The 26,306-nt window shown below is 49.3% G+C and overlaps 11 protein-coding genes across 11 annotated transcripts; 6 read left to right on the forward strand and 5 right to left on the reverse strand.

Moving 5' to 3' along the window:
• Nucleotides 1-603: 603 nt before the first annotated feature.
• ASPBRDRAFT_159902 (cupin domain-containing protein) lies at nt 604-1,655 on the forward strand. The gene is made up of 3 exons (XM_067619455.1): nt 604-692; nt 768-1,221; nt 1,292-1,655. Exons 1-3 carry the CDS (start codon nt 640-642, stop codon nt 1,628-1,630), a joined length of 846 nt encoding a protein of 281 aa, XP_067475403.1. The 5' UTR covers nt 604-639; the 3' UTR covers nt 1,631-1,655.
• A 213-nt stretch (nt 1,656-1,868) lies between these two features.
• ASPBRDRAFT_134274 (uncharacterized protein) lies at nt 1,869-4,197 on the forward strand (the record flags this gene model as incomplete). The annotated part of the gene is made up of 3 exons (XM_067618589.1): nt 1,869-2,007; nt 2,040-2,173; nt 2,221-4,197. The coding sequence occupies 3 exons, from the start codon at nt 1,869-1,871 to the stop codon at nt 4,195-4,197; spliced, it is 2,250 nt and encodes a 749-aa protein (XP_067475404.1).
• A 47-nt stretch (nt 4,198-4,244) lies between these two features.
• On the reverse strand, nt 4,245-5,418 carry ASPBRDRAFT_159906 (SDR family NAD(P)-dependent oxidoreductase; the record flags this gene model as incomplete). Its single annotated transcript, XM_067619456.1, has 3 exons — nt 4,245-4,553; nt 4,632-5,196; nt 5,257-5,418. 3 exons carry the CDS (start codon nt 5,416-5,418, stop codon nt 4,396-4,398), a joined length of 885 nt encoding a protein of 294 aa, XP_067475405.1. The 3' UTR covers nt 4,245-4,395.
• Nucleotides 5,419-5,751: 333 nt separating this feature from the next.
• ASPBRDRAFT_134194 (uncharacterized protein) lies at nt 5,752-10,407 on the forward strand (the record flags this gene model as incomplete). Its single annotated transcript, XM_067618582.1, has 10 exons — nt 5,752-5,922; nt 5,978-6,278; nt 6,340-6,586; nt 6,642-7,698; nt 7,754-8,019; nt 8,083-8,348; nt 8,406-8,461; nt 8,524-9,201; nt 9,260-10,198; nt 10,264-10,407. The coding sequence occupies 10 exons, from the start codon at nt 5,752-5,754 to the stop codon at nt 10,405-10,407; spliced, it is 4,125 nt and encodes a 1,374-aa protein (XP_067475406.1).
• A 443-nt stretch (nt 10,408-10,850) lies between these two features.
• Nucleotides 10,851-11,447, reverse strand: ASPBRDRAFT_33452 (uncharacterized protein; the record flags this gene model as incomplete). Its single annotated transcript, XM_067623120.1, has 1 exon — nt 10,851-11,447. One exon carries the CDS (start codon nt 11,445-11,447, stop codon nt 10,851-10,853), a length of 597 nt encoding a protein of 198 aa, XP_067475407.1.
• A 1,110-nt stretch (nt 11,448-12,557) lies between these two features.
• ASPBRDRAFT_47103 (MDR family MFS transporter) lies at nt 12,558-14,565 on the forward strand. The gene is made up of 4 exons (XM_067625780.1): nt 12,558-12,842; nt 12,902-13,796; nt 13,870-14,330; nt 14,386-14,565. Exons 1-4 carry the CDS (start codon nt 12,642-12,644, stop codon nt 14,500-14,502), a joined length of 1,674 nt encoding a protein of 557 aa, XP_067475408.1. The 5' UTR covers nt 12,558-12,641; the 3' UTR covers nt 14,503-14,565.
• Nucleotides 14,566-16,518: 1,953 nt separating this feature from the next.
• ASPBRDRAFT_199301 (uncharacterized protein) lies at nt 16,519-17,054 on the reverse strand (the record flags this gene model as incomplete). Its single annotated transcript, XM_067621310.1, has 2 exons — nt 16,519-16,947; nt 17,010-17,054. The coding sequence occupies 2 exons, from the start codon at nt 17,052-17,054 to the stop codon at nt 16,519-16,521; spliced, it is 474 nt and encodes a 157-aa protein (XP_067475409.1).
• A 1,039-nt stretch (nt 17,055-18,093) lies between these two features.
• On the reverse strand, nt 18,094-18,733 carry ASPBRDRAFT_199302 (uncharacterized protein; the record flags this gene model as incomplete). The annotated part of the gene is made up of 2 exons (XM_067621311.1): nt 18,094-18,576; nt 18,632-18,733. 2 exons carry the CDS (start codon nt 18,731-18,733, stop codon nt 18,094-18,096), a joined length of 585 nt encoding a protein of 194 aa, XP_067475410.1.
• A 940-nt stretch (nt 18,734-19,673) lies between these two features.
• On the forward strand, nt 19,674-20,396 carry ASPBRDRAFT_33455 (uncharacterized protein; the record flags this gene model as incomplete). The annotated part of the gene is made up of 3 exons (XM_067623121.1): nt 19,674-19,793; nt 19,865-20,001; nt 20,063-20,396. 3 exons carry the CDS (start codon nt 19,674-19,676, stop codon nt 20,394-20,396), a joined length of 591 nt encoding a protein of 196 aa, XP_067475411.1.
• A 1,558-nt stretch (nt 20,397-21,954) lies between these two features.
• On the forward strand, nt 21,955-24,234 carry ASPBRDRAFT_47106 (uncharacterized protein). Its single transcript, XM_067625781.1, has 4 exons — nt 21,955-22,394; nt 22,444-22,773; nt 22,828-23,492; nt 23,569-24,234. The coding sequence occupies exons 1-4, from the start codon at nt 22,298-22,300 to the stop codon at nt 23,986-23,988; spliced, it is 1,512 nt and encodes a 503-aa protein (XP_067475412.1). The 5' UTR covers nt 21,955-22,297; the 3' UTR covers nt 23,989-24,234.
• Nucleotides 24,235-24,400: 166 nt separating this feature from the next.
• ASPBRDRAFT_47107 (uncharacterized protein) lies at nt 24,401-25,984 on the reverse strand. Its single transcript, XM_067625782.1, has one exon. It carries the CDS (start codon nt 25,537-25,539, stop codon nt 24,655-24,657), a length of 885 nt encoding a protein of 294 aa, XP_067475413.1. The 5' UTR covers nt 25,540-25,984; the 3' UTR covers nt 24,401-24,654.
• Between the last annotated feature and the right edge of the window lie 322 nt (nt 25,985-26,306).

Raw genomic sequence — 26,306 nt, forward strand, 5'->3', positions numbered from 1 at the left:
CCAGGACGCCCAGACCAACTACGGGTGTCTGCTGTTTAGTCTAATTGTTGATAGTGGATCTGACGGCTCAATCAAGTGGGTCGATTGCGTTAAGCGAGCAGAATGTTCCTGGACATTTGATTGGCTTTGTTTCCATGCTCCAGCTTGGCGAATATAAGGCTATTGGAGGTATTCAGATCTGTTGCAACTAGCCCTTATGACATGAGCATATGGTAAGCGATGGTCGAACTCTCGTAGGAGGCATCTAGCCCTATTAGACGTTGAAGAGCCAAGAGTCAATCTTGCCGAAAGAGCAGGAGTAAGCACTAGGGCTACAATTCTAACTTGATACTGAAGAAGATCGGCTCCTGTCACTCCGACGCTGGCTCCGAAGTGTAACATCGTTATCAGAATGCCACGGGATGGCAGTAGATACGAGGCCTTTGGGTGTGTAAGATATGAATCCTTTCGCTTAATTCTGCAGACATGATGCCTTTCTCCTAAACGCCAAGACACCAAACTAGAAGGAATATAGCAAAGTCTCGTCGAGCGGGAATATTTAACCCTTCTCCTCGGAGACATGTAGTTTATGGCAGAGGAAAGAACTCAAGTCAGCGTAGTAGTCTTGACCGGCAAGTCCTTCAGTCCTTTACTTCAGCCATGCCCCCTCTGATTCCGTACCATGTCTCTGCGGGGAGTAACCCGGTGGTCAAGTGAGTTGACATCTTCCCCCGCTTCGTTTAAGGTTCGATTTGAGAATTTGCATTGACCTCTTCTTCTCGAACCAGATTTGGAGGTGCCCTAGTCACTGAGTTCCTCGAACCACCGCCGGGCCGATGCTTCTGCTTCCGACAAAAGTATTGCCTCAAGCCTCCCATTGACGAAGAAGACCCAGACTATGAGCGAATCAATGCAGCACTCAACCACCCCTCCGGCCCTCCCCTCCATTTCCATCCCTTCCAAAATGAATATTTCCGAGTCGAACAAGGACGCATGTGCGTGGAAATCAACGGCCAGACTCGCATCCTGACGCCCGAAGATGGGGAGATCATAGGCCGGGCTGGCTCGATCCACCGGTTTTACATCGCCCCGGACAGTACCGAAGATATGATCATCATTCTGAGTGCCTCGGATCCCGGCCTGGATTACCAGCTGGATCGGGTGTTTTTCGAGAATTGGTATGGCTTGTGGCATGATTACCTCGTGCATGAGGGAAAGATGGATCTCATTCAGTTACTCTGTGTAAGTTGTCTCTCCGCTTTCAGCCTATATACTCAAGAGAAAGTACGTTAACTAACCTGTCTACCAACAGACATATGATGCAGGAGATGCATATCTGCTACCGCCTGCCTGGTTACCGACTTGGTTGCGGAAATCAATCGGGTATTGGGGAGGCGTCATCGTAGGGCGTTGGATCGGCGGTTTACTGGGCTATCGCCCTTTCTTCAAGGAGTATACCACGGATTGGGAGTATGCCGTGAAGAAGATGGAGTCTTCGTTCTTCACAAGACGCTTAGTGAACCGATCGTATTCCTCGGCACTGAGTTGGGCCCAGCTTGAGGACCGAGCGCGTGCTTGGACGAGTGGAGGGGGTACTGATGGGTACGCTAGCCCCTGTGTCAAGCTGGCTAATGGGCATAAAGAAGATTAGCATGGTGGAAGTTACATAAATAATGGTGAAAATAGATGTTCTTGATATCTTTCAGAGTCCTTTGAGTGTAGTATACCCCGTATACAGTGGGTTTCCGGTCACTTTGTAAGAATCATTCTAGTAAGTTCCATTGTTAATGAATCTGTACTCTTTGTCTACCGGATAACTAGAGATGTAATCGTAGATGCTGCTACACATTAGCGCTTACATACTTTTACTCCGTAGTACACTGGCAGCCATGGAGCTGTCATGTTACCCAGCTGGTCTGATTGGCTATTCATTCCTCATCATCCTATTGGCTCACCACTCCGGGACGGTGGGGTCAGGTGATCGAGGAGAAACTGTACGGAGGACTAGTAGTAGCACTAAGGCAAGTAGTACTATTTACTAGTGAAGATGGACTCTCCAGACTCCATCCATCCTACTTACTCCAACCCCTCTCACGTCTATCCACCACTCGCTCCGCAATGCTGTACAATGTCGTTTCTTTACGATCAGCTCCACTGGTCAAGCGGAGAAAAGTGCGGCGAGCCTGCGAGTTTTGTCGTCAACACCGCGTCCGCTGTGATGGCGGATTACCCTGTAGCCAGTGTCTCGCCAACAAGATCCAATGCAGCAAGCCAATTCAGCAGTTAAGATCACCTCCTGGCAGCCGGCAGTTGCAGCCGGCTACTCCATGCAGTCCCCCATCAGCCCAGTCTGCACCTCCATCGACCCCAGTTCAGGCCGGCCCCAACCAGCAAGTAAGGCCATCATTCAGTTCACAACGGAGTCTATCCACACCCAATTCCGCCATCCGCCCTCCACCCCAGCAGCTGGATTCATTCGCCGGCTTTATCTCCCGGATGAACCATTTCTGCTCCATGGTATCACAGATGTCCGCACGCCCATCCCCTCAACCAATTGATACGGCTCCTTCAGGCCTTGAGTATCCCTCACCGGACTTGCTGAGAACAACCGGGTCGGAGGGGCCACACCTGACGCTAGAGAGCCTACAAGAACTTCAAGCAACTCTATTCGACGTCTTCTGGACTCGTTATCATTTCCTCCTGCCGATCGTTAGCCCGGGGGACTTGACACCCAAGTCAGGTGGAAAGTCTGAGCCATTGCGGCAAGCTCTGATGGCCTACTGCTTACAATCAATCCATTATGCTGGGCTTCATAATCGCTTGCTGAGCATTCAAATGGGCTCAGTACCATTAGACACTGGCGAGCATTCAGCTCAACCATCTTTGCTGGCAAGCCTGTATGTTACCTTCTTCCAACGGGCTCTCGGGACGAACAGCCACTATCTCTTGTACGCAGAGCCATCCTTAGTAGATGTGCAGCGGCATCTCTTCATGGCCGCCTTTCTGCAAAACTCGGGAGAATACCAGGCGGCATATAATATCATCGGCGTGGCGATACGGCTCGCACAGTCGATAGACTTACAGCACCCCCCGGTACATGTCACCACACCCGAGGCGGAAACGCGCCGTCACATTTGGTGGACATTGGTTCACCTCGACTTCCATTGTTCACGTCTTCTGGGAAAGCCTATGGCTGTCTCCCTTAATGACGCGACACTCAACACGCCACCCCCATCACCTCAGCCTACTTGGGCGACCTCGGAGCTCGGATTCCACTCCGCATCAATTTCGCTCACTGTCGTGGCAAGGAAGATGGCCGAGGATCTGGAGCATCATGTGCGTGCTGTACCAGAGACGACTGACCCATGTACCAAGATTGAGCGCCATGCGCAGCATTTGTCGCGCGAGATCAAAACCCTGCATCGATGGAGAGATCAGATCTTGGACGCGAAGATATACACCAACATCACACTTACCAGTCACGTTTATCAGCCAGACGAGGTTACTTCCGGGAACCGGCTGAAGCACGATCATTCTGCAACACTGTCATTCCATGAGTCCCCAGCGCTCACCTTACAAAAAACTCTCCTGGAGCTTCAATATCATGACATTGTGCTCTGGGCCCACCGGCCATTTATCCAGTTCCCAAGTCGCGGTTTGGTTCCGCAGCGGAGTCCACAAGCCGATATACACGCCACCACGGCACTTCACCACGCGCTAACCGTCACTGACCTCATCCACCATCGCATGCTTTACCACGATGTCCTCTTTGGATGCTCCGAAATCTACCAGTACGTGTGGAATGCCGTTCTCACACTTGTAGGGTTCATGTTGGCCTACCCCCTATGCTACTGGTTCCCACTTGCTCAGCAACATGTTGAACGATCACTTCCAATCTTCGAGGGAGCAGGGAAAACCAACCCAATCGCATCTCGAGCGGCTCACAGGACGCGGTATCTACTCGGGAGGGTCAGTGCACTCATGGAGTTGCTGAGTTCGCAGTCATCAGCGTTCAGTGGTCGCAACGATTACCGGAGTGTGCAGACCTTTGATCACAATGGGATGGAGAACCAAGATTCCCTGCCGTCCACATCCGAGGATGATGCTCTGTGGTCCTTTGCAGATACCGTAGACCCTAACATCTGGTATGGCTACTGTCACGAGATAGACGATATGCTGATGGACATGCCTGAGATACCTATGGGGACCAATTATTGAACTTATAACGACCATCAACTTGGTTGTTCAAATACTTGTGCGCATTTCGTATCCAATTGGGTTCATCATATCTATATTCGAGATCTATAAGCGATTACCGCTTGATACCAGATAAGGAGGCGGGTAATCTTCATCTATGGACAACAAGAATGCGACGCCGTTGCATGGAACGGCCCCCTAGCAGAAGGCTGTCACCTTTCAGATAAACTGACCAAGTTTCAGTTTCTCTGACGAAGCCAGCTCCGTTTCCTGAGCTTCGAGCTCTCCCAGATCCCAATTGCAGGATAGGTGACGTCCATTGAGGTATTGTGGACGTTTCGCGGCCAAGTAGACTGTCACGGCAGCCGGGAGTTCCGCTATTCCAGATCAAGCAGAGTTCGTCAAGATTAGCCTCGGATTTTCGGACTCGCCAGGGATCATGTTTGTGAACATACCGGTATCTTTAGCAAATGGCACGAATGCATCCAGCGTCATGCTGGTGTGTACGATACCTGGGGAGAGACTATACGTGGCCACCTGAGGATTCTCGGCTGTGACGAACTCGGTGAACTTGGCTACCGCCAGCTTACTGATGAAGTAACTGCTCAGTCCAGGCGGCGTCAAACTAATTGTGGAGATGAAGTTGACCACGGTGGGCTGGAAGTCAGCGCTCTCATTGGCGATCAGACGCAGGTATGCCGCGGTGACAAGGTATGTTCCGCGGACATTGACCTCGAAGTCCTTCCACCAGGTACTGGAGTCCGACTGGGCAATGGGCGCTGTAGAGGCAAAGACTCCGGCATTGTTAATCAGGGTGTGAGCGGTGCCAAAGTGGTTCTTGATAGTTTCGAAGGTCTGCGCGATCGCCTTCTCATCGGTGATGTCTGTGGGAAGAGCAAGAACTTCAACAGAGGGGAATTCGGCTTGCAAAATCGCTTTCGTCTCTTCACCCGACTGAGCAGACTGAGTCACAAGGACCAGCCCCTTGACTCCGGCCTGTGCGTGTGCTCGCGCGATCGCCTGGGGTAATGACCGAGTTAGTCGCAATTGCTTCTAGAATGGGGCCGGGTTTGTCCTCACTCGACCAATTCCTTTTCCTGCGCCTGTGACGATGGTTACTTTATCTTTCTGAGACAGCTCTGGCCGAGATGGATCGATGGTAGGATAGACATCGCGGTAGTATTTCTGTGTGATGGAGCCCGCACGGGTGAACTGATCGGGATCAATCTGGGAGTCGGACATGATGCTTGCGACAAAACTTTCAATTTTATTTGACTATGGTAAGAAGGATGAGGATTTTTGCTTTTCTATTTCCCCTCTGCCTTCGTGGCTTCTATTTATCTCTAGTCTCTACTTCCCGGTGCCATACACTTTGCCGACTTGCTCCACTGAGTGTGGACCTGTCCCTTGGTCTAACCGCAAGGGGTAACCATTACCCCATTTGGTAACCCGGCACTTCGAGCTACTGTTTGATGCTTGAAGGTTTCCTGCGAGCTCCTTTAAAGTCCTAGCAACATCGCGCCCGGAAGATGATTATAGCACTTGGCTGAAGCTCTCACCAGAGATCTGTTCATCATGGAGACATCGAGCGGGGAGAGTATTGACCACAATGGTGAAGAGACCCATCAAGATGCGGAGATCGATCGACTGGTTGCCAATTATCTTGGTCGACAGACTACCAGTGCTTCAGAGCGTTTGGGCGGCGTCATATTCAAGGATCTGTCTGTCATAGGCGCAGGAGTTGGGGTTTGTTTCCGACACATGAACGCGACAAGGGTTCCCATAAGACTAACTTGAGCAGCGCCAACGAATGTCTGATGTTCCCGAAACGCTGCGCCGTCTAACAACGCTCGCCAACCCGGCGACCTGGTTAGCGCGGAAAGAAACGCCATCTCGAACCATTCTGCGGCGGCTGACTGGTACCATCCGCGAAGGGGAGATGTTGATGATCGTGGGCCGTCCGGGCAGTGGATGTACCACCGTTTTGAAAGCCTTGTCAAATATGAGGGATGAATATTTGGGAATGGAGGGTGACGTCTGGTATGGCTCGATGGACGCTCCGACAGCGAGCCGGCTGAGGGCTAACCAGGTGGCCTTCGTTGGTATGAGAGTTTCCCACTCCCTAATTGAACGCAGTAGCTAAAGGGGTATGCACGTTTACAGGGGAAGATGACATCCACTTTCCGACTTTATCGGTCAGCACCACGCTTAGATTTGCCCTCAATTCCCGGCATCCAAGCTCCGATTCGCATCGAGCTTCTAGCATTGAAGAAGACCTCCAAACTCTCCTGCAGCTGATGGGTCTTGACCATGCAGCTCATGTCCGCATTGGAAATGACCATCTTCGTGGAGTAAGCGGCGGTCAGCGTCGTCGTGTGTCTCTCACTGAGGCGCTCTGCACACGTGCAAGGTTGGTTCTTGCACTATTTGGCATGAAAGATGTAGACTGACATCCCGTTCACTAGTCTGTTTTGCTTTGACAATCCTACTCGAGGGTTGGACTCGTCAACTGCCATCCGCTTTCTCACGGCCATGCGCAAATACACCACGCGCAGTCGATGCATGACCGCCATGTCTCTATATCAAGCCAGCGATGTTGCGGTTTCAATGTTCGATAAGATTTTGGTTCTGAATGATGGTCACGTCGCATACTATGGCCCGGCGACATCAGCCAAAGCCTACTTCGAGTCCCTTGGATTTTACTGCTCTCCCAGGATTTCGGTTTCCGACTTCCTGGCATCTATGTCAGGGGTTCCGGAGGGTCGGCAACCCCGGGAGGATCTTCAGAGGCCGGTGCCAGTTCAGCCGGCTGATTTCGAGGCCCGGTTCAGGGAAAGCAGCTTCTATCAGCAGACAGTGAGTGAGGCCGTACCGCCACCTCCATCAGCAACAAATGGAAAGCCCAAGGCATCAGGATACGCTTTGCCCATTTACCGTCAGGTGTACGAGTGTACAGTCCGCCATTATCAGATCTTTTTGACCGATCGGGCCGCCTGGATTGCCGAGGCGGCTGGGACAGTTGTCCAAGCTCTGCTTTTAGGAACCCTGTTTCGAGATCAAAGACCCGTAACGCAAGGCCTTTATACCCGCGCATCGGCTCTTTTCTTCTGCGTTTTGATCATGGGACTACAGGCTTCTGCCGAGTTTGGGAATACCTTCGTCCAACGCCCGATCTTGCTTAAGCAGAAGGCGTTGCGGTTCTACCGACCCGGGGCCTACGCGCTTGGCCAGATCCTCGCGGACGTGCCCTGGAAGTTTATCTTTATTTTGTACTCGCTTCCCATCTATTGGATGATTGGCTTTCAGCGCACGGCCGGGGGATTCTTCACATGGCTGGTGTGCCTGTACATGGGCCTGATGGCACTGAGCGTTATGTTTCGAGCCATCGCTGTCTTCACCAACTCCATCACTCGAGCCATTCTCCCGGTCGGGCTTCTACTTAATGTGCTCATTATATATACAGGGTTTTATATCACACCTCCGGGAATGAAGGTCTGGCTATCGTGGATCCGCTACCTCGATGTAAGTGGAAACAAGAGGCTGTCAAGATATGTACAATATGTGCTAATCGAACTAGCCTATGTACTATATATTCGAGTCCATCGCTCTCAACGAGATTGGGAGCAGTTCATATTCATGCAGTGTTCAGGATATTGTTCCTCGAGGAGCATCATACAACGAAACGAGTCTTCAGGCTTGTGCAGTGTCTGGGTCCGTAGCAGGCCAATTGGACCTTTCTGGAAGACTCTATTTGATGGTAGAATATGGATTCAAGTACATCCACTTATGGCGAAATGTGGGAATCAATGCGGCCTTTTTCGTCTTCTTTTCGATCGTGGTGACGTATGTTTCCCTCCTAGAGAACTCATACCGGACCATAAGATACTGACTCTATTGATGTTTCAGGATTGGAATGGAGCGATTCCGTCACGCTTCTGAGCAGATGGCAACAGTATTCTACCGCAGGCTGCCGTCGTGGGTGAACGCCTCACCAAGTCGTCCCGCGGACATTGAAAAGCCGGCGTTTGCCACTGAATCAAAGGAATCCATACCTACCTCTAACAGCGAGGTAGCTGCTATCAGCTGCCTGGACAACACACAAAATGTGTTTGCTTGGCATGACTTGTCACTTGAACTTGACGACGGAAGGCACTTGCTGCAACAAGTCTCAGGTAAGAATTTGCTCTCATCTTATCTCGCGAGCATGTGTCTCATAGGACTTCTTCTAGGATGGCTTCAACCGGGAAAGATGACTGCATTGATGGGAATGTCGGGCGCCGGCAAGGTAAGTAATACGAATTCCGGCACGAAGTTGCGCGCCCAGGCTAACGAGCTCTGCACGACCAGACTACACTCCTTGACACCCTCGCTCAGAGAATCAAGATTGGCCGCATATCTGGAGGACTCTACCTGAATGGACAGACACTTCCGGCATCAATGGGCCGGCGTACAGGCTTCGTCCACCAAAACGATATCCACCTGGCATCTTCTACAGTTCGCGAAGCACTCCAGCTGAGCGCGTGTCTGCGTCGTCCCGCAACGGTCTCCTGGGACGAGAAGATGCACCACGTGGAACTGCTCATCCAGCTTTTGGAAATGGAAGATATAGCCGAAGCCATCATTGGAGTGCCAGGAGCGGGGCTGAACCTTGAACAGCGTAAACGGGTCAGCATTGGAGTCGAACTGGCTGCAAAGCCGGACATTGTTCTTTTCCTGGACGAGCCCACGTCCGGGCTGGATGGCAATTCAGCACTCTCCATCGTGCAACTGATGCGCAAGCTCTCCGACGCCGGACAGACCATCCTATGCACCATCCATCAACCCTCTGCGCAGATGATTGAACAGTTTGATAATTTGCTTCTGCTGGCCCCGGGTGGGAAAACCGTGTATTTCGGTCCCTTGGGGGCACAGTGCCAGACGATCATCGATTACTTCGCTCGGTATACGCGTCGTTGCCAGCAGACGGAGAACCCGGCGGATTACCTATTGGATGTTAGTGCTGAGCCTGAGATGGATTGGTTCCAGGTAAGATCTCATATCCCGTGCTGTTACCTTGTTTGGTTCTCATCTCATGATTTCACAGACCTGGCAACAGTCGCCCGAGTATGACTCCACCCAAAAGCAGCTTCAACACTTCACACAGCCACAGGGAGGAGATACTTTGTTGTCATCAGAGTCTGATCAAGCATATGCCGCCTCCTATCTGGAACAGATTCGCGTGGTCACACGACGCGCTTTCACGAACTATTGGCGCGACTCCGACTACGTGTTGGGCAAGATCCAGCTTAACATCTGGATGGGACTGATGAACGGGCTCACCTTTCTTCAGCTATCCAACGACCTGACTGACGCTCGCGGACGCATGTTTTCTATCTTCGTCGGAGTAATCACCGGGCCGGTGCTCAGTCTGCAGATCGAACCTCGCTTCATCATCCTGCGCGATCAATTTCTGGCACGGGAGAACGAGTCGCGCGTATACCACTGGAGCGTCTTCACCATCAGCGCGCTGCTCGTCGAGATCCCATTTACACTTCTGGGCGGGCTTGTCTACTGGCTCCTATGGTACTACATGGTCGGATACTTCACCATCTCCACCCGCGCCGGCTACGCCTTTCTCATGTACGAACTCTACTCGCTGTTCGTCGCGAGTATCGCTCAACTGACGGCCGCATTGTTCCCAACCGTTCTGGCCGCACAAGTGGCAACTGGGTTCGTCTGGCTGGTGATAAACACTTTCAACGGACCCCTCTCGCCCCCGCCTCTGACACCGCGCGGATGGCGCTGGTTCTATAACATCTCACCGTTGTTCTATTTCATCGAGGGCATCGGTACCAACGCTATGCACTCGCTCCAAATTGCCTGTCGGGACTCTGAGCTAACTACATTCCATGCGCCGGTCGGGGAGACATGTGCCTCCTATGCGGCTGATTTCCTCACTTCGGGAGATTCCACGGGGTATCTGGTCAATCCTGATGCGACTGGCGAGTGCCAATATTGTGCCTATGTGGATGGAGATCAATATGTCAGTTCTCCCCCTCCCCTCTCCTTCTCATGAACGTCTGCTAATAAGTTCTCTTCGGGTTATAGGTCAAACAATATTCCATGAGTTATTCGCAGCGTGGCCACAACGTCGGCATCTTCATTGGATTCATTCTGTTCAATTACACTATGGCGGTGTTGGCGACGTATCTGATTTTCATCTTCAAGTGGCGGAAGCAACATCGATCTTAATCATAATTGGATGTTGATATTTCTGGTTGCAAAGTGGAAGTATTTCGGGCACATGAGAGAGAGATGATGTGTATGATGGAATTCTAGGATGAAATATTTGATAATGACGGAGGGTATATTGATATATTCCCCGTTTTTAATGTGCAGCTCTTCGCTTTGATGCATTGATCACTGCAAGGGAACTGATATTGAAAGCCACTAGGTGGTGTGTAAATATATCTGCTGGAGAGTTTCTGATTTCAATGTTGATTGTTAAAGATCCAGCAAAGTCTCTCCGTGCAGGTCTTATATCAATAGTTATCTCTCTACTTTCCCTGCCTAGTGCAGCTAAAGAATAGTTATTCTGTAAAGGAGTATCTAGTAGTAGTATTGCAGACGGATTATTTGATTGATTAGTGACTAGTTATATAGGGAATATATCAGGAGTGATAGATGTTTTAATATTATCCAGCGGCTACCTGGCTCGCACCCTCTCCGAACCCTCGTTTCCTATCCAGCGACAATCTATCGTCTTTCGCAATAACTACCCCGCACAACTTAAAGAAATCAGCATCAGTAAAGGCAACCCTTGCATCATCAGGCAAGGAACACTGAACAACATCAACCCAGGTCGGAAAATCCCCCTCGAGTTGACGAAGCATCTGCAAAACCGCACAGTAGGGAGTAATCCCGCACTCCAACTCCTGCGCATCAATATACGCCCGCCTATAAGCAGTAACATATCTTGTCACCGTAGAATAATGAGACCGCCTCATATCTATGAGCTTCGTGAACGTATTCTTGCAAAGAACATTGTCATGGCGCAGGATAAGCCTTCGGATAGCGTCATACGCATCATCCGCGTACTCCAAGATATCGTCCCTAGGTTCCTTCAATTTCTCTCTCACCTCGCGAGAAAGCTGCCGAATCAACCACTTCCGAATAGTAATTGACCGACGGCGCCAAGCCACAAAGTTGGGATGCGTGGGTATCCGGACGGGGTAAATCACTTCGGAGAAGATGGTCCAGCCCCCGGCATTTAAGCGTCTGCTGGATATCATGGTCCCATAAGCGGAATTCGAGCCGGTGCTTTAATCGTTGTTCTACGCCAGGGAGTGGGCCTGACCACGTCCTTAGGATGTCGTCTGCTTGGGTGGTGGGGTGTTCGGGGAGGGGTTCGTTTTTTATGTGACGCAGTGAGAATTATCTTCCTTGGGCCATTTTGATGGTGTTTATTCCAATTAGAAGGGTGTTTTGGATATGAGGAGAGTACTAGTTAGCCTGGTAGTGGTTGGCAGGTAGAGATGGAGTTGATTGTGCGGAACGCGTCCGGTGGCCGCTTATGTGGCGGCCGTTGGGTTTCGCGGAGTGGGTGCTGGCTTTTAGTGCCTTAATGGGCTATGGAGTGCTGGATGGCATCGCTAGCGCTCATGATCTATCAAGGCAGCGCTACGCAGCAGCAAGAGAGGCAATAATTATTGCTTCAGTGCGAGAGATGATGTGCTCGGGCGCGAGCGGTACCTGGCACGTGATCTCGGCTCGGAATACAGCCTTCTCGAGGCTCAGTTTCACTACTGTCTGGTGATATTTTCGTACTTTTGATGATATGTTCTAACATCTTTCTGATGCTTGGCTGCGAGATGGACAGCCTCGCTAGTGTTCGATTTAGTTCCTTTTCGGCACTGTCACTACGCAGCTACGGATAGGCTCTCGCTAAAAGCGCGGAGCGTATTGAGACGCTGGTATATATTCGCTGCAAATGGATGTGGTTACCTGACTAAGTTGTAGCATATACTAAAACAAGTCGATTGCCACGAACTGAAAACCTTAGTTTCAGCCGCTGTTCAAAGCAAGTGCACTTATAGCAATGGAACAGATACACAGTCGGACAGCCTAAGCTGGGGCAAAGTGCAGCTTTTGTTGCTGATTGGCTGGCTCGTCAACTAGTTTCTTCCAATCCGGTGCAAAATATGCACTAAATCTTAGGGTGCAGTTGAGATCAGAGCAAGAAGGCTGTCACCATGCCACAGAAACCGCACTAAGCATTATAGTTCTGTCTGGGATGCGGCTAAGCAGGGATGTACATCTGAAACCGGTGACGCTTAAGCCTCATAAGAATTGCGCCGGTCCAGCACGATTCCGAGCCCGATCACGAGCCCAAACATGTCCTGCGTCAGTCCTAGATTTGACTCATTTTTCTACTATAAGATCTCTCACCCACAAGAGTGCTCTTTTTGGTTCGTAACTGTTGCAACATGGCTGAGGCCAAGATAACTACCAAGTCAACACAAGATGCGAATAGTCCTACCCAAAACCAGCATGCGACCAGCACTGAAGTCAACGAGGCTCCAGAGACGAATCCACACGCGATGCACGGTTTCAAGCTCTTTGCCATCTTTGTGGGTATTTGCTTCGGCGCCTTCATGATGTCCTTGGATATTTTTGTCATTGCCACTGTACTACTCCGCCAAGTATCCCCCTTCTACAATAGATTGATATCTAACCTCATGCCTAGGCCATCCCCTCAATCACAGCTGACTTTCACGATACCTCGCAACTTGCCTGGTACCCAGCTGCCTACTCGCTTACAACATGCGCATTGACGCCATTAGCAGGCAAGCTAAGCTCTATGTTTCCTCTCCGCTGGATCTACCTATCATTCTTCTCCATTTTCCTCGTCGGCAGTCTCGTTTGCGGATTTGCGCCAAACAGTGACACCTTCATCGCGGGTCGCGCAATCGCAGGTGTCGGGGCATCCGGTGTCGCAAGTGGCGGCTTCGTGATCGTCCTCACCGTTTCTCCAGAAAAGTCCAAACCTATGCTGCTAGGAATATGCAGCAGTTGCTTCGCTATGGGTCTCATTCTAGCACCCGTCATCGGCGGCGCATTCACACAGGGCGCTACCTGGAGGTGGTGTTTCTGGGTTAATTTGCCCCCCGGCGCTCTGACATTGCTGGTGATGCTGTGCTTTTTCCGGCCCCCGTCCATACAGCGCGATCGGACCACCGTGCAACGGATTGTCGACTTGGATCTGATCGGGTGCGCGGTCTTTGTTCCAGCCATATTTATGCTCCTTCTTGCTATGATGTGGGGAGGTACGAAGGAGTCTTGGGATTCAGCAACCACCATCGGACTGTTTGTGGGTTCGGGTGTCATGCTTATCATCTTCGTTTCCTGGGAAGGCTACAAGGGCGAGGACGCAATGGTACCGGGGAATATCGTCTCTAGAAGGACCATCACCTTTAGTGTTTTGTTTTCTTTCTTCCATTTCGGCTCCGTCGGGATCTTGAACTACTATCTGCCTGAGTGGTTCCAGGTCGTGGAAGGCGTGAGTCCGTTGCAAAGTGGTACGCGAACTTTGGCTTCCGTGCTTGCTCAAATCGTCGGGACCCTGTCTGCTGGATTTCTAGGTACGATTACTCCACAGTCGTTCATATCTTGGAGTGAAAGGGAAGCACACAGGTTAACGCTGGACACCGACAGCACGAAAAATTCACTACTATAACCCCTGGCTCTACATCGGCCCCCTGTTCATGTGTACCGCCGCAGCCCTATACACGCACTTCTCGGCCTTTCACACCCCGTCAAGCCACTGGATCGGCTTCCAAGTCATCCAGGGTCTCGGCGTCGGTATGGCACAGCAAATGCCGTCGCTCATCATCCAGCACTCTGTGCGCGACAAGCCCGAGCTCATGCCCGCCGCGATCTCTCTGAATCTCTTCTTCCAGTACCTTGGCGCCACCATCGCACAGTCCCTTGGTGGTATTGTGTTTCGTTCAATCCTCCTGCCCGAATTAGCAGATCATGCTGGGTTGACTGCTAAGCAGATTGCGCTGGTGTCTGCGGCGGGAATGGCAGATGTGCGTCGCACTGTGGAGGAGTATTTCCCTGATCTGCTGGACTTGGTTTTAGAGTCTTATAATAAGGCTATTACATCTACTTTTGTAAGTGTTCTTTATGTGCAGCTGTTGTGATGAAAGTGGAACTAATCAGATGCAGTATGTGGCTGTTGGGACTACGGCTGCAGCGTTTGTCCTGGCTTTTGGGGTCAAGTGGGAGAGAATTACCGACAAACGCCCGACTGATTCAGAGGAGGCTGCAGCTGAACCAAAGTAGATCGTGTTTGTGCAATTATGTATATTATAGTCATGAAAATCTCATCTCACTACGACCTTTGACCTGCGTAGGAGACTTCATCATTCCGTATTAAAGAATATGTAGTCACTAAGTACCTGTCATGGAAATAGATTGACTCCCTACCAGAATTAGACACTCAATCTAGAGGGGAAATGGGGCTAAATGCTTGTGGATCAATGCTGTCCAGGTAAACAAAGACTTATAGACCAGTAAATTAATTGAACTAGATAATAGATCGGAAGATCGGACATCTCCCGAAGGATTGTCCTAGCGTACAAAGCCACAGTGGATCGGAGTATGCAAGTGAGGTTGCTGACTGGCCGATCGAGCAAACTGTTGGGAAGGCTAGTTTAGTAGGATTTAGTCTAGGCAGTGACATTCGGCCGCTACATCGATCGCGCCATACGGATCTCCTATGTACGATCAGACTTAGATGTTAGAAATAATAGATAACATACAGAAACTCTGATGATACTTTAGCTACCTACTCGGTAGTAGTATGTTCTGGATTCTCAAGGCGATTATTTGATTTGTTTGAATGTAGATCATAATCACTACTGCTGCTGCTTTATGGCGCTTTTTTTTTTTTTTTTTTTTTTTTTTTTTTTTTTTTTTTCGAGTTACTACTGTTCTAGCGGAAAATCCAACACTAAAATAATTGAAAGGACCTGCACCTGCACGGTACACTATTAAGCCAGACAGTGTCAGCCTTGTCCAACAGCGAGATAAACCACCAAACCACCAATATAAGTATATAAGTGCATCTGCTTCTAATTTTAGGAGCCGCTTTAGCGTACTGTATGTGGAGACTACTCTCCTCCTTCTTTCTCTCTCTCTCTTTTTCAAACCCCGCCTCTCTTGTCTTCTCGTAGGCGGTGTCTTTTCCTGTTGAGGGTATACCGAATGGTTGCAGTTCCACGGAGTGACTCTTCTATTCGACGAACTACCTATCTTCTATCGACTTTTCCCGCCATGGTTGAGGCTAATGCTGGAAGGGTGGACCAAGGGAGTGGTAGGTCCTTATAGCATTTAGAGCGGACGCTATTTGGCGAAGTGTTGTGCTTGTTGGAGGGGGATCAGGCTTGGAATGCTTCTGTTACTCCAAAGTGGTTAGATTATAAGTGGCTGCAGTAGTCGCTGTCGTCGTCTTAGGTGTGAATGAACTGGGTTGGGAGCTCGTTTGAGGGAGCTCTTTTTAGGAGGTAGAGATGTAGGACACTGAAGTTAATCCTACTGTTCATACTTGTGCTTAAAGCATATGCTGTCCAGGCGATGGGGGGTAGTGAGAGTTTCGTATCCTGACTCGGTAAATCATGATATCTCTGAAAGACACTTTCTATATGTAGTTGGGCCAATATTTCACACCTAGAGCAAGCCTCCAAGTATCTTACTAGTCCACATCAATGCCATGACAAAGATACCTCACCAAGTCCCCCAGTCTCTCAACCTTCTGCCACCCCTCAGCAGTCTTCATCTTGTTGGTGGTGTCCCCGAAAAGCCGATACACAGGAAGCTGTGTCGGATCCTCCGGCTCGTCCGATACATGTGATTTGGCAATGTGATTCAAGGCAGTTCGCATATTCTCATGGATCCGAAGCTTTTCTGCCAGCTGCTTGAATATCTTGTCTTCACCCATCGAGCCATTTTGGGGCGAACTCCGAGCTTCCCGACATAGAGCCATGTAGCGAACGCAGTGGAGAATCAAGGAAACCAATCCTGCTGCTAGAGCCGTGGCGATGGATGACCCGTCATGATATATAATCGGTTTGAACAGAGTACGGCCGACGTGCCTCGGGGACCTGGATTCCTGGGAAGAAAATAGGCTATGCTTTCCCGGTTTTCGGTCATGGCATCTCGCTGGGCTTGCGAATTGCAGGATCCGATGCGGAACATACTATGCTCGGCTGCGCAGAAGGGAAGATTATCCTTCCCGAGCAGCTCTATATCGTCGGCCGCAGAGCACACACCATGAGGATGTGATTAGCTGCCGCTTTTTTAAATGGTATTTTCTAGCCGCTTGATTCCGGGCTCATGGATTGCTTTCTTCCCCAAAGACCCCGGATCAAATTGCGAGCTGCGAAGCTCTGAGATCCGCTTGCGTAACGTCCACGACATGGAAATAATATCCACATTGCGGATGATGGCGGTCTCGACGGCGCGGGCAGCACTGTCGGGTTGGATGGTCCGCGAGGGCGAGCTCGGTTTTGCGTAAGAGATACCGTCCTCGATCCGAATGACAAGGATATGTATCCAGGGATTGATGCGGAGGATCATATTGGCCATTACTGTTCCATGCTCGTTGGTGGACTGGTGCCATGGGTGCTCGGTTTGCCCAATGCGCGGATAGCAGCTAACTCCTCGAATGTCTGTGGGTGCATATACATCAAAATCTCCATAACCTAGGCCATCGTCGATAAGGGCGACCTGACGAGTTGACAATGTTAGGACGGGGTCAGTTCTGATAGGGATCAAACCAGAATCCTTACCTTGACTCGTGGTGGCACCACTAGATTCTTCAAAACTTCATGCATCCTGAACATCCCATCACGGAACTCCTCCATCCGATTTACCCATTAATGCTGCTTCTCGTTTAGAGAATCACTGGGGCTGGGGGCATTTCGACGCTCATCATCGAGTTGTGTGTGTATGACACTATGCTTGTGCTTTTCCATCATCACCTGTACTTGGTTTCCCGTTGCATCTCCCACCTTTCTTCTGAGCAAGTCTAACATGTTGTCTGTTCGAGTTTCGCTCTCAAGTCCCTAGACTGAGCAGATATGGCAGTTAGCACTTACCCGATTTCGTACGAGAAATGTGAAAGGACACAATACCTGATATGCATGCAAATGGACCGAGTTTAGGTTTCTAAATGGCATGTAAAGCTCTAATATTCCGTTCGCCCATCCGCGAAGAACAGTTTGACCCCCACTCCAGTGCAGGTGAAGGGTCTTTAACTTGGGTGCACCATGTCGAATTACTGCTATGTTTATGTCCGGCTTTCGCCAATCCCTAGACTGCATGATGAGCCCCGAAACGCTTCAAATAGACGTGGACGGGGGAGAGGACTACCAAGTTCTATCCTCAGTTCGGATTTTGACTGACTCGTCATGTAAGTCCCATCCCTTAATGGCCCTTTCGATGGCTGTATCGGAATGGGCCACAGCATCGCCGTTGTCTTCCACTTGGAGCCGTATTATTCGCCGAATCCCTGCAGCAATCAGCTCATTGAAGACGGAAACTAGGGCGTTGCGCCCCACTAGGGCCTTCCTAGGACCAGGAAAACTCTTGCGCTCTCCTTTCTCGTTGGCTGTATTGCCTCCAGGAACAGGCTCTGGCAGTGAGTCTGACTCCGACAGTTGAGGGATTTTCACGTAGGAGAGAGTGTCTTCGAAGCCCCCAGCGTGGGTGTAATATGCCAGGCGATCAAGGTTGTTCAGAGTGGGAGACTTCGGCTGTCATTGATGCGTTTGTTGGATAGGATATAGATAACTGAAGACACGGTTTCATAGATGATGCCATCATACATACCATCCTAAATAACCAAACTATCTACAACATCTCCCCATATTTCTATGCCTGCCCATCCTTCGGCAACGCCCGACTACAAAACTCCCTCCACTCCTCAAACGGCAAAAACGGCGGCTCTGGTGCCTCCTCCGGATCCTTCCATTCATTCAGCGGTGGATACGGCGATTTATCAAACACCAGCTGATACGCATACGACTGGCGCCACGGACGCACCACCGGCCCTGCTGTCCGCTCGAAGGCGGTTTTGAACGAGCCTTTTTCCAACCGGACGGAGTATCTTTTCGGGAGGAAGGCGGCGTCGATGAGATTCTCTTCATTTAAGATGTAGTTATCTGTGGAGCCGCGGGTTGTGATGGTGCGTTTTGTGAGGGTTATTTCTAGATTGAAGTGCGCTAGAACTTGTGCCTCTGTTGGAGAGGTAGTGTCGCTGTCGCTAAGAGAAATCTGGTCGAGTGGCTCAGGGCCAAGTGACTTCCATTCCGTCTCCGCAGCGATCCACGCGTTGAATATATGACGGAGAATTATCTGTGCTCATTAGCAAATAGTTAAGGGTGCCTTCTAGATGATCAGACAAACTCACTTCGCCCGTGCCGTTCTCGTAAAATATCATTTGGATCTCTTCTTCAGAGTCTAGATTCCATGTTCCACAGAGGATGGAGAGCGCAGTGTCGGGTTTGGACATAGTGGGATGGACTATGGAGGTTGAGGGAAATGACTTTCTTTCGAAGTTTCTAATTATTGTGATTATTATGGAGAATAAATCGGTTCAGGTTATGTTGTTTATTCAGGGAGAAGAGAAGAGGGAGGGAGGGAGGGAGAAAGAGAATGATGAGATAGAAAAAGATATAGGAGTGTTCTTAGTCTTCGGACTAGTTATAGGTGGGGTCCGACGGTAGACACAGCCCAGCTCAACTCTTAAATTGACATCATTCCACCCTTCACATGAAAATACCCATAAAATCCCTCTGGTTCTATAATGCAGATCCGTAGCTCGCCCTGTGGCTGTACCTGGGGCCGTTTATCAGGGTCCAGCCCCCAAGCCGCTAGTTTCAGGGTCTCAGGGACGCTTCAGCCTTGAACGTCAGCCCTTCCAGGTTGGCCCCCAACCCGCCCCGGTGATCGACGCCTACTAACTGATAGCAGACTCAACCACGCAAATAAGTACAATTCATCAATACCAGCATGATGTATGAATTTATTTTATGTTTTAAAAATTATTTATTAAGAACAATATTTCGGACATATAACATTATCTTATTGTTAAATGGCAGGTTAGAAAGACCGACCCTCTTACTATTCGTCAAGGCAGACTTTGATTGCTAGTATATTTCAGTGAATACTGTAGCTGAGCGATTTACCTGAAGGATTAAAGGATTGAAGGATTGGCCCCTTAGCCCCGTGGGACCGGTGCACGCATGCTCTTCCTGTATAGCATAGCTGCGCTAAGGATAATCAAACCAGCCAAGAACATATTGATCCAAAATTGATACTATAGAGCTTGACACAGATATAAAATGGTGAAGATATCTCCCAGATATCTCTATCATCAACTCACAACATAACCACTCGCAATCAACTTACAAGTCCAAGAAATATCTATTCTACCCTACAAATTATCCAAAATGCACTTCTCAAGCCTCACGAGCTTCCTTGTCGCGACATTGGCTGCCTGCAGCGTAGCCTCTCCTGTTGACCTGGGCAAACGTGGAGAAATCACCGTTGGCTTCCGCCGTGCTGATAAGGTAGACCTTTTCCTTAATATCTCACCAGTTCATTTATGTTCAAGCTAACAATTCATTCCCCTTTGCATCAGACTCAAGCCGAAAAATACAACAAAGAGGGCCTCTACTTTGACCACGATCATGTCATGTGGGGTGCCCAGATTGGTAAAGGAGTGTACACCTCTCCTTCCCGTGATGAGTATGAGGCGCTGGCTGCCCCTGACGCCTGGTATGGAACACACCATAACACATAGTTATCCTATGATCATCATGCTGATATGTTTTTCTAGGTACTGCGTCATCAAAGCAGACCAAGCAGCCTTCGACAAAATCCCCAAAGTCTGGATCCCCGAGAAAAACAAACACAACCAGAGAATGTGGAACCAGAAAGACGAGAAGCGAATCGACGAATACATCGAAAGCCTTCACGAGAAACCGTCGAGCTCTCTCCGTTTCTCCATCATGCCTCATGGTAGAGATCGCAGCCGTCAGCAAATGCTCATTGTCCCGGATCTTGCTGATAAGAAGCATTTCAGCATCCACTGCTATGAGAAGAAGGAGGATGTTAAGGAGGGGGCGGTTCATTATGATAGCTGGCATCCGAAGGGTGAGAAGGGGAACTAGGCTGGTACTTATTGTGGCTGGGTTTTGTATGCTCAATCTAGTGTTCCGAGTGTCTTCTGTGGTTGTCTGTTATTAAATATACAGCTAGGGGTGGGTTTCATTTTGTGCAGTACCCTGCTGTAAATACCAACACTATACACACCCATAATTCCTCAGGATTGTATTCTGCTGGATCTCTTGGCCTTTTGGTGATATTCTGACTTGAATATATTATACAAAACACCAAACTTGAAAGACTCGAATAATTCGAATGCAACTCTCCTAGCTTATACATAGACTGCATTCACACATTACGCAACTTGTGGGAAAGTAAAGCTGCTGCGAGATAGCATACCTCCTTTAGTTCCAAATATGTTTGCGACGGAATCAAGCAGGCTAATAGTAGATAGACAATGAGGAGGTCAGGAGTATTTGACAACCGATCATTTGAATGCTATAATTTAGCATAATCTAGTCTACGAGGTAGCTAGGGTGGATGGTCTAGGCAGTGACACTCGGAGTCTACGTATGAACGGATCATAACCCAAGGTGGATCTGGTTATAGTAACTACATGATAGTTGTTTGTTTCCTGGATAATTCAGACCCCCTTTAGGGCTGTCTTTCAGAGCTACCAGAGACTGTTGTGGGAATTGTGTTATCTTCTTTTTTAAATTTATACAGAACCGCTTTGTCTAAGTGTTGCACGCTGATTACGGCGGCAAGAACCTCACTTAGCAGGCATCTGCGAGGCTCTTGGGGAGAATAGTCCGATATCACCCGCCAAGATAAGCGCGACACGTTGTAACTACAATCCCTCTTTGTGATTACTGGTTAAACTGTAGGTCTGTCTTGATGAGCCAAATGCGTGCTAATGTGTGCTAACGTTTTCAACCCGACTGCCTCACTCTGGTTTGGGTCTACCCAAATCCCACGTCTGAGCGCAGACAGGCACTCATCTTAGCGCCCACCATGGTGGTGATTCAGCGCAGGTACTGATTCGTTGACTAGAATTTCTAATTCCAGCTAAGCTGCCTTGGCAGTCATGTTAGGAGACTACGAGCGAAAGAAAACAATAATAAGAACCATGGGGCACGAGAAGACTACGTTCAACCTTAACCTCTTTCACTCGTACTCGACGAGACATATGACATGATACAGTAGTACTGCGTGAGAGCCGGTCCTTGTCAATATCTCCACCGGTCTATATCTTTCTTTACACTCAAGAAAACGGATAAAATGTCATCGAGCTCCTGATACACTATCCTTCATATTTTTAAGTGAATAATGATAGATGAAGTATCATCCCAGCGAGATAACCGACCAGTCGGGTCAGGCAGTTTTGCAGGACACGTAGCTGGTTACCCCTCTCCCTCCCTGAACTTCAAGATAGCCCTTAACTAGTTATATCACAGTCGCGTTCTCCTTCTCGCACCGCCTTTTAGCACTTGATTTGTCGTACGCGGGGCAAGATAATATGGCGAAAAAAGGTAACGGTTGGAGTGAAGTCAGGCTCAGGCAGGCGATCGGGGACGCAATCTACAGTCGCCATCTACAAAATGAGCCAATCGACAAGGAGGCCATCAAAGCAAGGTACTTGGGGAAGAGCCCGAACCACGCTCAATTCATCAAGAGCTTTGTGGACAGGTGAGTGTCTCACTATAAATTATTTGTCCGGTTACTTAAAGTTCTATATATAAGCTACACGGGACAGCTGAAAGCGAAGACAAAGGGAACGAATCAAACCAATGTCTCAGGTTTGGCGCAATCCTCATCATCACCGGCGCTGAGCTCTCCAGCCCGACAATGCCCCCCTAAGCAGTCGAGTCACACTCCAGTATCTAATGGGGTCCCCCTAAAACAACCGTCAACAGGACCTTCAGTCTCTGCTACTCACATCCCTTCCTCAATAACTCACAGGGATATGGTAGGCTCTGACGGGGACCTATACAAGCCTTCCCTACCGGAGTTGAACACCAACGATTGCATCGATCAACAAGCACGCAGCGTCCGTCTCAAAGGTAAGATGTTATGTCTGTCTTCCTCGGAAGATCCTTCTAACGCCAGTAGAATTCACGGATCATCTTGCTGGAAATAGTGGGAAAGGGCCATCAAATGGCACTCTTCCTGGGCCTTCTCTAGAGGTGCAGAGGCAGTTCTTGACCTCCTTTGATACCAAAGAAGCCATCAGAGACAGTCTACCCACAGAAAATGCGGTTTTGATGTCTCCGTGTCTTGAGAGCCGCGGATGCAGGCTGCCGCCTCAATACGCGCTACTCGGAGGAACTGTTACAGCTATACCAGATTCTCGGATTATGTTGAACACAAATATACCGTTCTCTGCCTTCCTTTGTGGCGTGCAAGGGAGTGGCAAGTCACACACTGCTGCTTGCATGATCGGTATGTTTTCTACTCAATCAAATGGATGATATCCAATCTCAAACGCCACTTTAGAGAACTGCTCCATGACAATGCCTGCACTGGGAACCCTGCAGCAGTCCATTTCAACTTTAATCCTGCAATATGACGAGTACAGCTCAGCATTGAGCTCGCAGCCTAGCGAAGCAGCGTTTCTTGCCGGAGTTATGCCTCAATACGCACAAGAACGCCCCCTCCCACTGCGGGTGTTAGTTTCCCCTACCAACTTTCATAACCTCAAGAACATTTACTCGCAGATACCCAACATCGAGGTCCGGCCGTTCAGGCTTCAACCCAAGCACCTCACCATCAGCATGATGCTCTCCCTGATGTCCATCTCGCAAAGCGGCGCCATGCCCTTGTACATGGCACAAGTCACTCGAATTCTGCGACAAATGGCCATGGAGCACGGCGGATATTTCGATTATGCCGATTTCCGCGCCCGCTTGAACGCCCTGAACCTCGACCGGTCCCAAACACCGTTCTTGTATCAACGCCTAGATCTGCTCGACTCCTATCTTGATATCGCCGGAAAAGCTCCCACTGACTATTTCATCGACGGTGGTATTACTATCCTGGACTTGTCGTGTCCCTTCGTCGACCAAAGCACGGCGTGCATCCTCTTCCGCATTGCCATCGAACTGTTCCTCCACACGTATCCTTCGCGAGGCAAGATGATTGTCGCCGATGAGGCACATAAAGTAACCATTTCTCTTACTTACCTAAAGTTAAAACAGTCATTCCAGTTCACGCTAATCTAAGGTTCTATATATATAGTACATGACCGATACACCCGCCGCAAAAGTCCTAACCGAAACCTTCCTCACCATAATCCGACAGCAAAGACATCTCGGAGTCCGTACGATTATTTCCACCCAAGAGCCAACCATCTCATCGCGACTGATTGACCTCTGCTCCCTTACGGTAATTCACCGATTCACCAGTCCCGAATGGTACGAGACCATCAGAAAACATGTTCCGATGGATTCTAGTGAGCATGTTGAAGGCGAACGGATTCCTGTGGGCCTCTATCGTATTGCTAGCCTGCGCACCGGTGAAGCGATCGTGTTTGCTCCGTCCGCGCATGTGGTCGGGGAGGATGAAGCTGTCATTGATACTAAACATCATCCTTTTAACATGATGATGAGAAAAAGAGTGACGTGGGATGGTGGGAAGTCTATTGTTTGTATTCGCTAGGATGATTACGAGAATTTCTTTTTGTTACAAACTCGGGCTAAACGATCATCATGCTGGTAGTGACGTGAATGATCATCTTCAATTTCAGATGGTGCCGCTGGGGCTATTGCCAATGGCACCACATTTGATCGGGGCCTAGTACATTGTGATAATAACATCTAGCTGTATATGTAGGAAAGGGACTCGAGATAGCTCATTATTTAGGTGTATGGTTCAGGTAATAAATATATTTATACTATGTTGTGGATTTTATTAAACTTTATACATGATCTGACTATAATATATGCTTGTATCATTCTATATAATAGGTCTAGTCTATAAGGAGGCTCTTTGTGACTGACGCTACTGATAATATTATAGTTGCTTATAATGATAAGAGTAATTGTTATTGAGATTCTCTCTTTTATCAGAGGTTTAAACAAGGGACGAGCTTTATATTATCAGTATATAGGGTCTCTGCTGGAAGGCTCTAATCACAACTGCATATAACCATGAGATCACTAGTTCTTGTTTCGGTTTGAAGCAGTGTACGCAGAACGCAGTAAAACAAAAGATGTGCTGGCGTGGATTCTGCCAAATTCGCTCGAAGAACATTGGGTATCATTGTACCTAGAAAAGGTGTTGTAGCATAAATCTGAAAAAGGCATCTCCATCATCACAAGATCACTACCCTCCAGATCTCTCCCCCGTTGCTGGCAGTTCAGCCGGAAACCCTCCATTCGGCGACACCTTATGTTTCCCCGGTCCCATCACCGGATAGTAAGTAGTATCAGCCGGCAATTCAGCCGTAAACCCCTGCTTATGATTCTGCCGAGGATACTGATTTGCTGCAAATCCATACGGAGTTTGTGAGTTCATCGAATCCGACCGTGACCGCTCACTCGGTGACATGGGCACCACCTGATACGACGATCGTCGGGACCTCTCATCCGACTGCCGCATCATGATAGCACTGCTCGTTCGATCCGCCGGATTATACGTCCTCAGCACCCCATCCTCCATAACACCCTGCAAGACACCGGCGTCGAGAAGTTCAGCTTTCTTGATCAGACGATCCACCAATACCTTAGACGCGGCGCGGAGCTGACTCTTCACGAACGAAATTAGTGTGATATTGCATTCGATTTCGACATCTTCGCGCAGACATAATAACCTTCCTCCGTTGTTGGTATTTCCCCCCCGGGATTCTGTAACTGCGAGTGCAAGCGACGGGTCATTGACTGGGTTCTCCACAATGCGATATTTGTGCCGCAGGTCAATGCCCACGGGCGCGTAGGTGTGCGTTGTCAGTCCCCAGGGCTCGTCGTGGAAGCAGCCCTTGAAGCTAATTGTGCCCGGGATGTAGCGCACGCGCTCGGTGATTTCATACCATGTTGAGTAGTATTCGTCTGCTGAGGCGTTGCGCGGGGCTTTTATGGCGTGGTGGGATATAACGAGAGGGTTGAGGGAGATAATCTCGCCGTGGCTGTGGAGGATGTCGATGGCGAGCTGGCGGGGGATGTTGGGGGGGAGGGAGATGGTGTTGGTGTAGACTTCTTTCTTGCGTAGCATTGTGATGGGTTGCTCTTAGATAGACATTGTAGTAGTAGTGGGGATGCTGGGCAAAGATTAGAGGGGGGGTGGGCGCAAAATAAGGTGGTGAGAACGATGATGATGATGAAGATGATGTGAGAGTTGTTGATCAGGTGGGGGCCTGCCGACCTCGTATTCGGCCGTTCAACACAGAGTTTCAAGTTATCATGGCGGGCCAATAAGTGTCAGCCGTCAGATTGGAGGCAGATGGAGGCAGAGAAGGAAACAAGGCAGTTATTCAGCTCAGCCTGATGTTCTCCCTAATCTGTCTAGGATCAACCTAGTTAGTATATGAATGATGCCTAGTTCACGAGAATGACTTCTTTTACGTCCTTAGCATTCAACGATTGTCCATCACTACCACCGCGTCGCATACTATGTTTGCACATCTGTCAACTACATCCCAGACCATCTTCAACAAGGCACTACGATGGCTGAAAGTCAATGGTGATGTTCAACTCACAAGCAACCATGGACTTGGGTAACTCTAAATGGTTAGACTCAAAAGTTGGCGGCCTGAAAATCACTTACCTAATCCAATGCTGCCTTATCGGTTCAATGCTTCTCCATCCCGAGGATATCGCTCGTAAAGGCCCCGGGCATCCGGATATACACTGGGCCAATAATGAACTACCATCATCATGCAAACTACTACTTGTATACAACAGCTTTGCTCTCTTAGTGTTTCCGATGTATTATTGCTAGACCTATGACATGACCAATTTACCAATTCGACAGCATCTACT

The sequence above is a fragment of the Aspergillus brasiliensis genome (genome assembly GCF_001889945.1).
Source record: "Aspergillus brasiliensis CBS 101740 unplaced genomic scaffold ASPBRscaffold_13, whole genome shotgun sequence".
Taxonomy (NCBI): Eukaryota; Fungi; Ascomycota; class Eurotiomycetes; order Eurotiales; family Aspergillaceae; genus Aspergillus; species Aspergillus brasiliensis.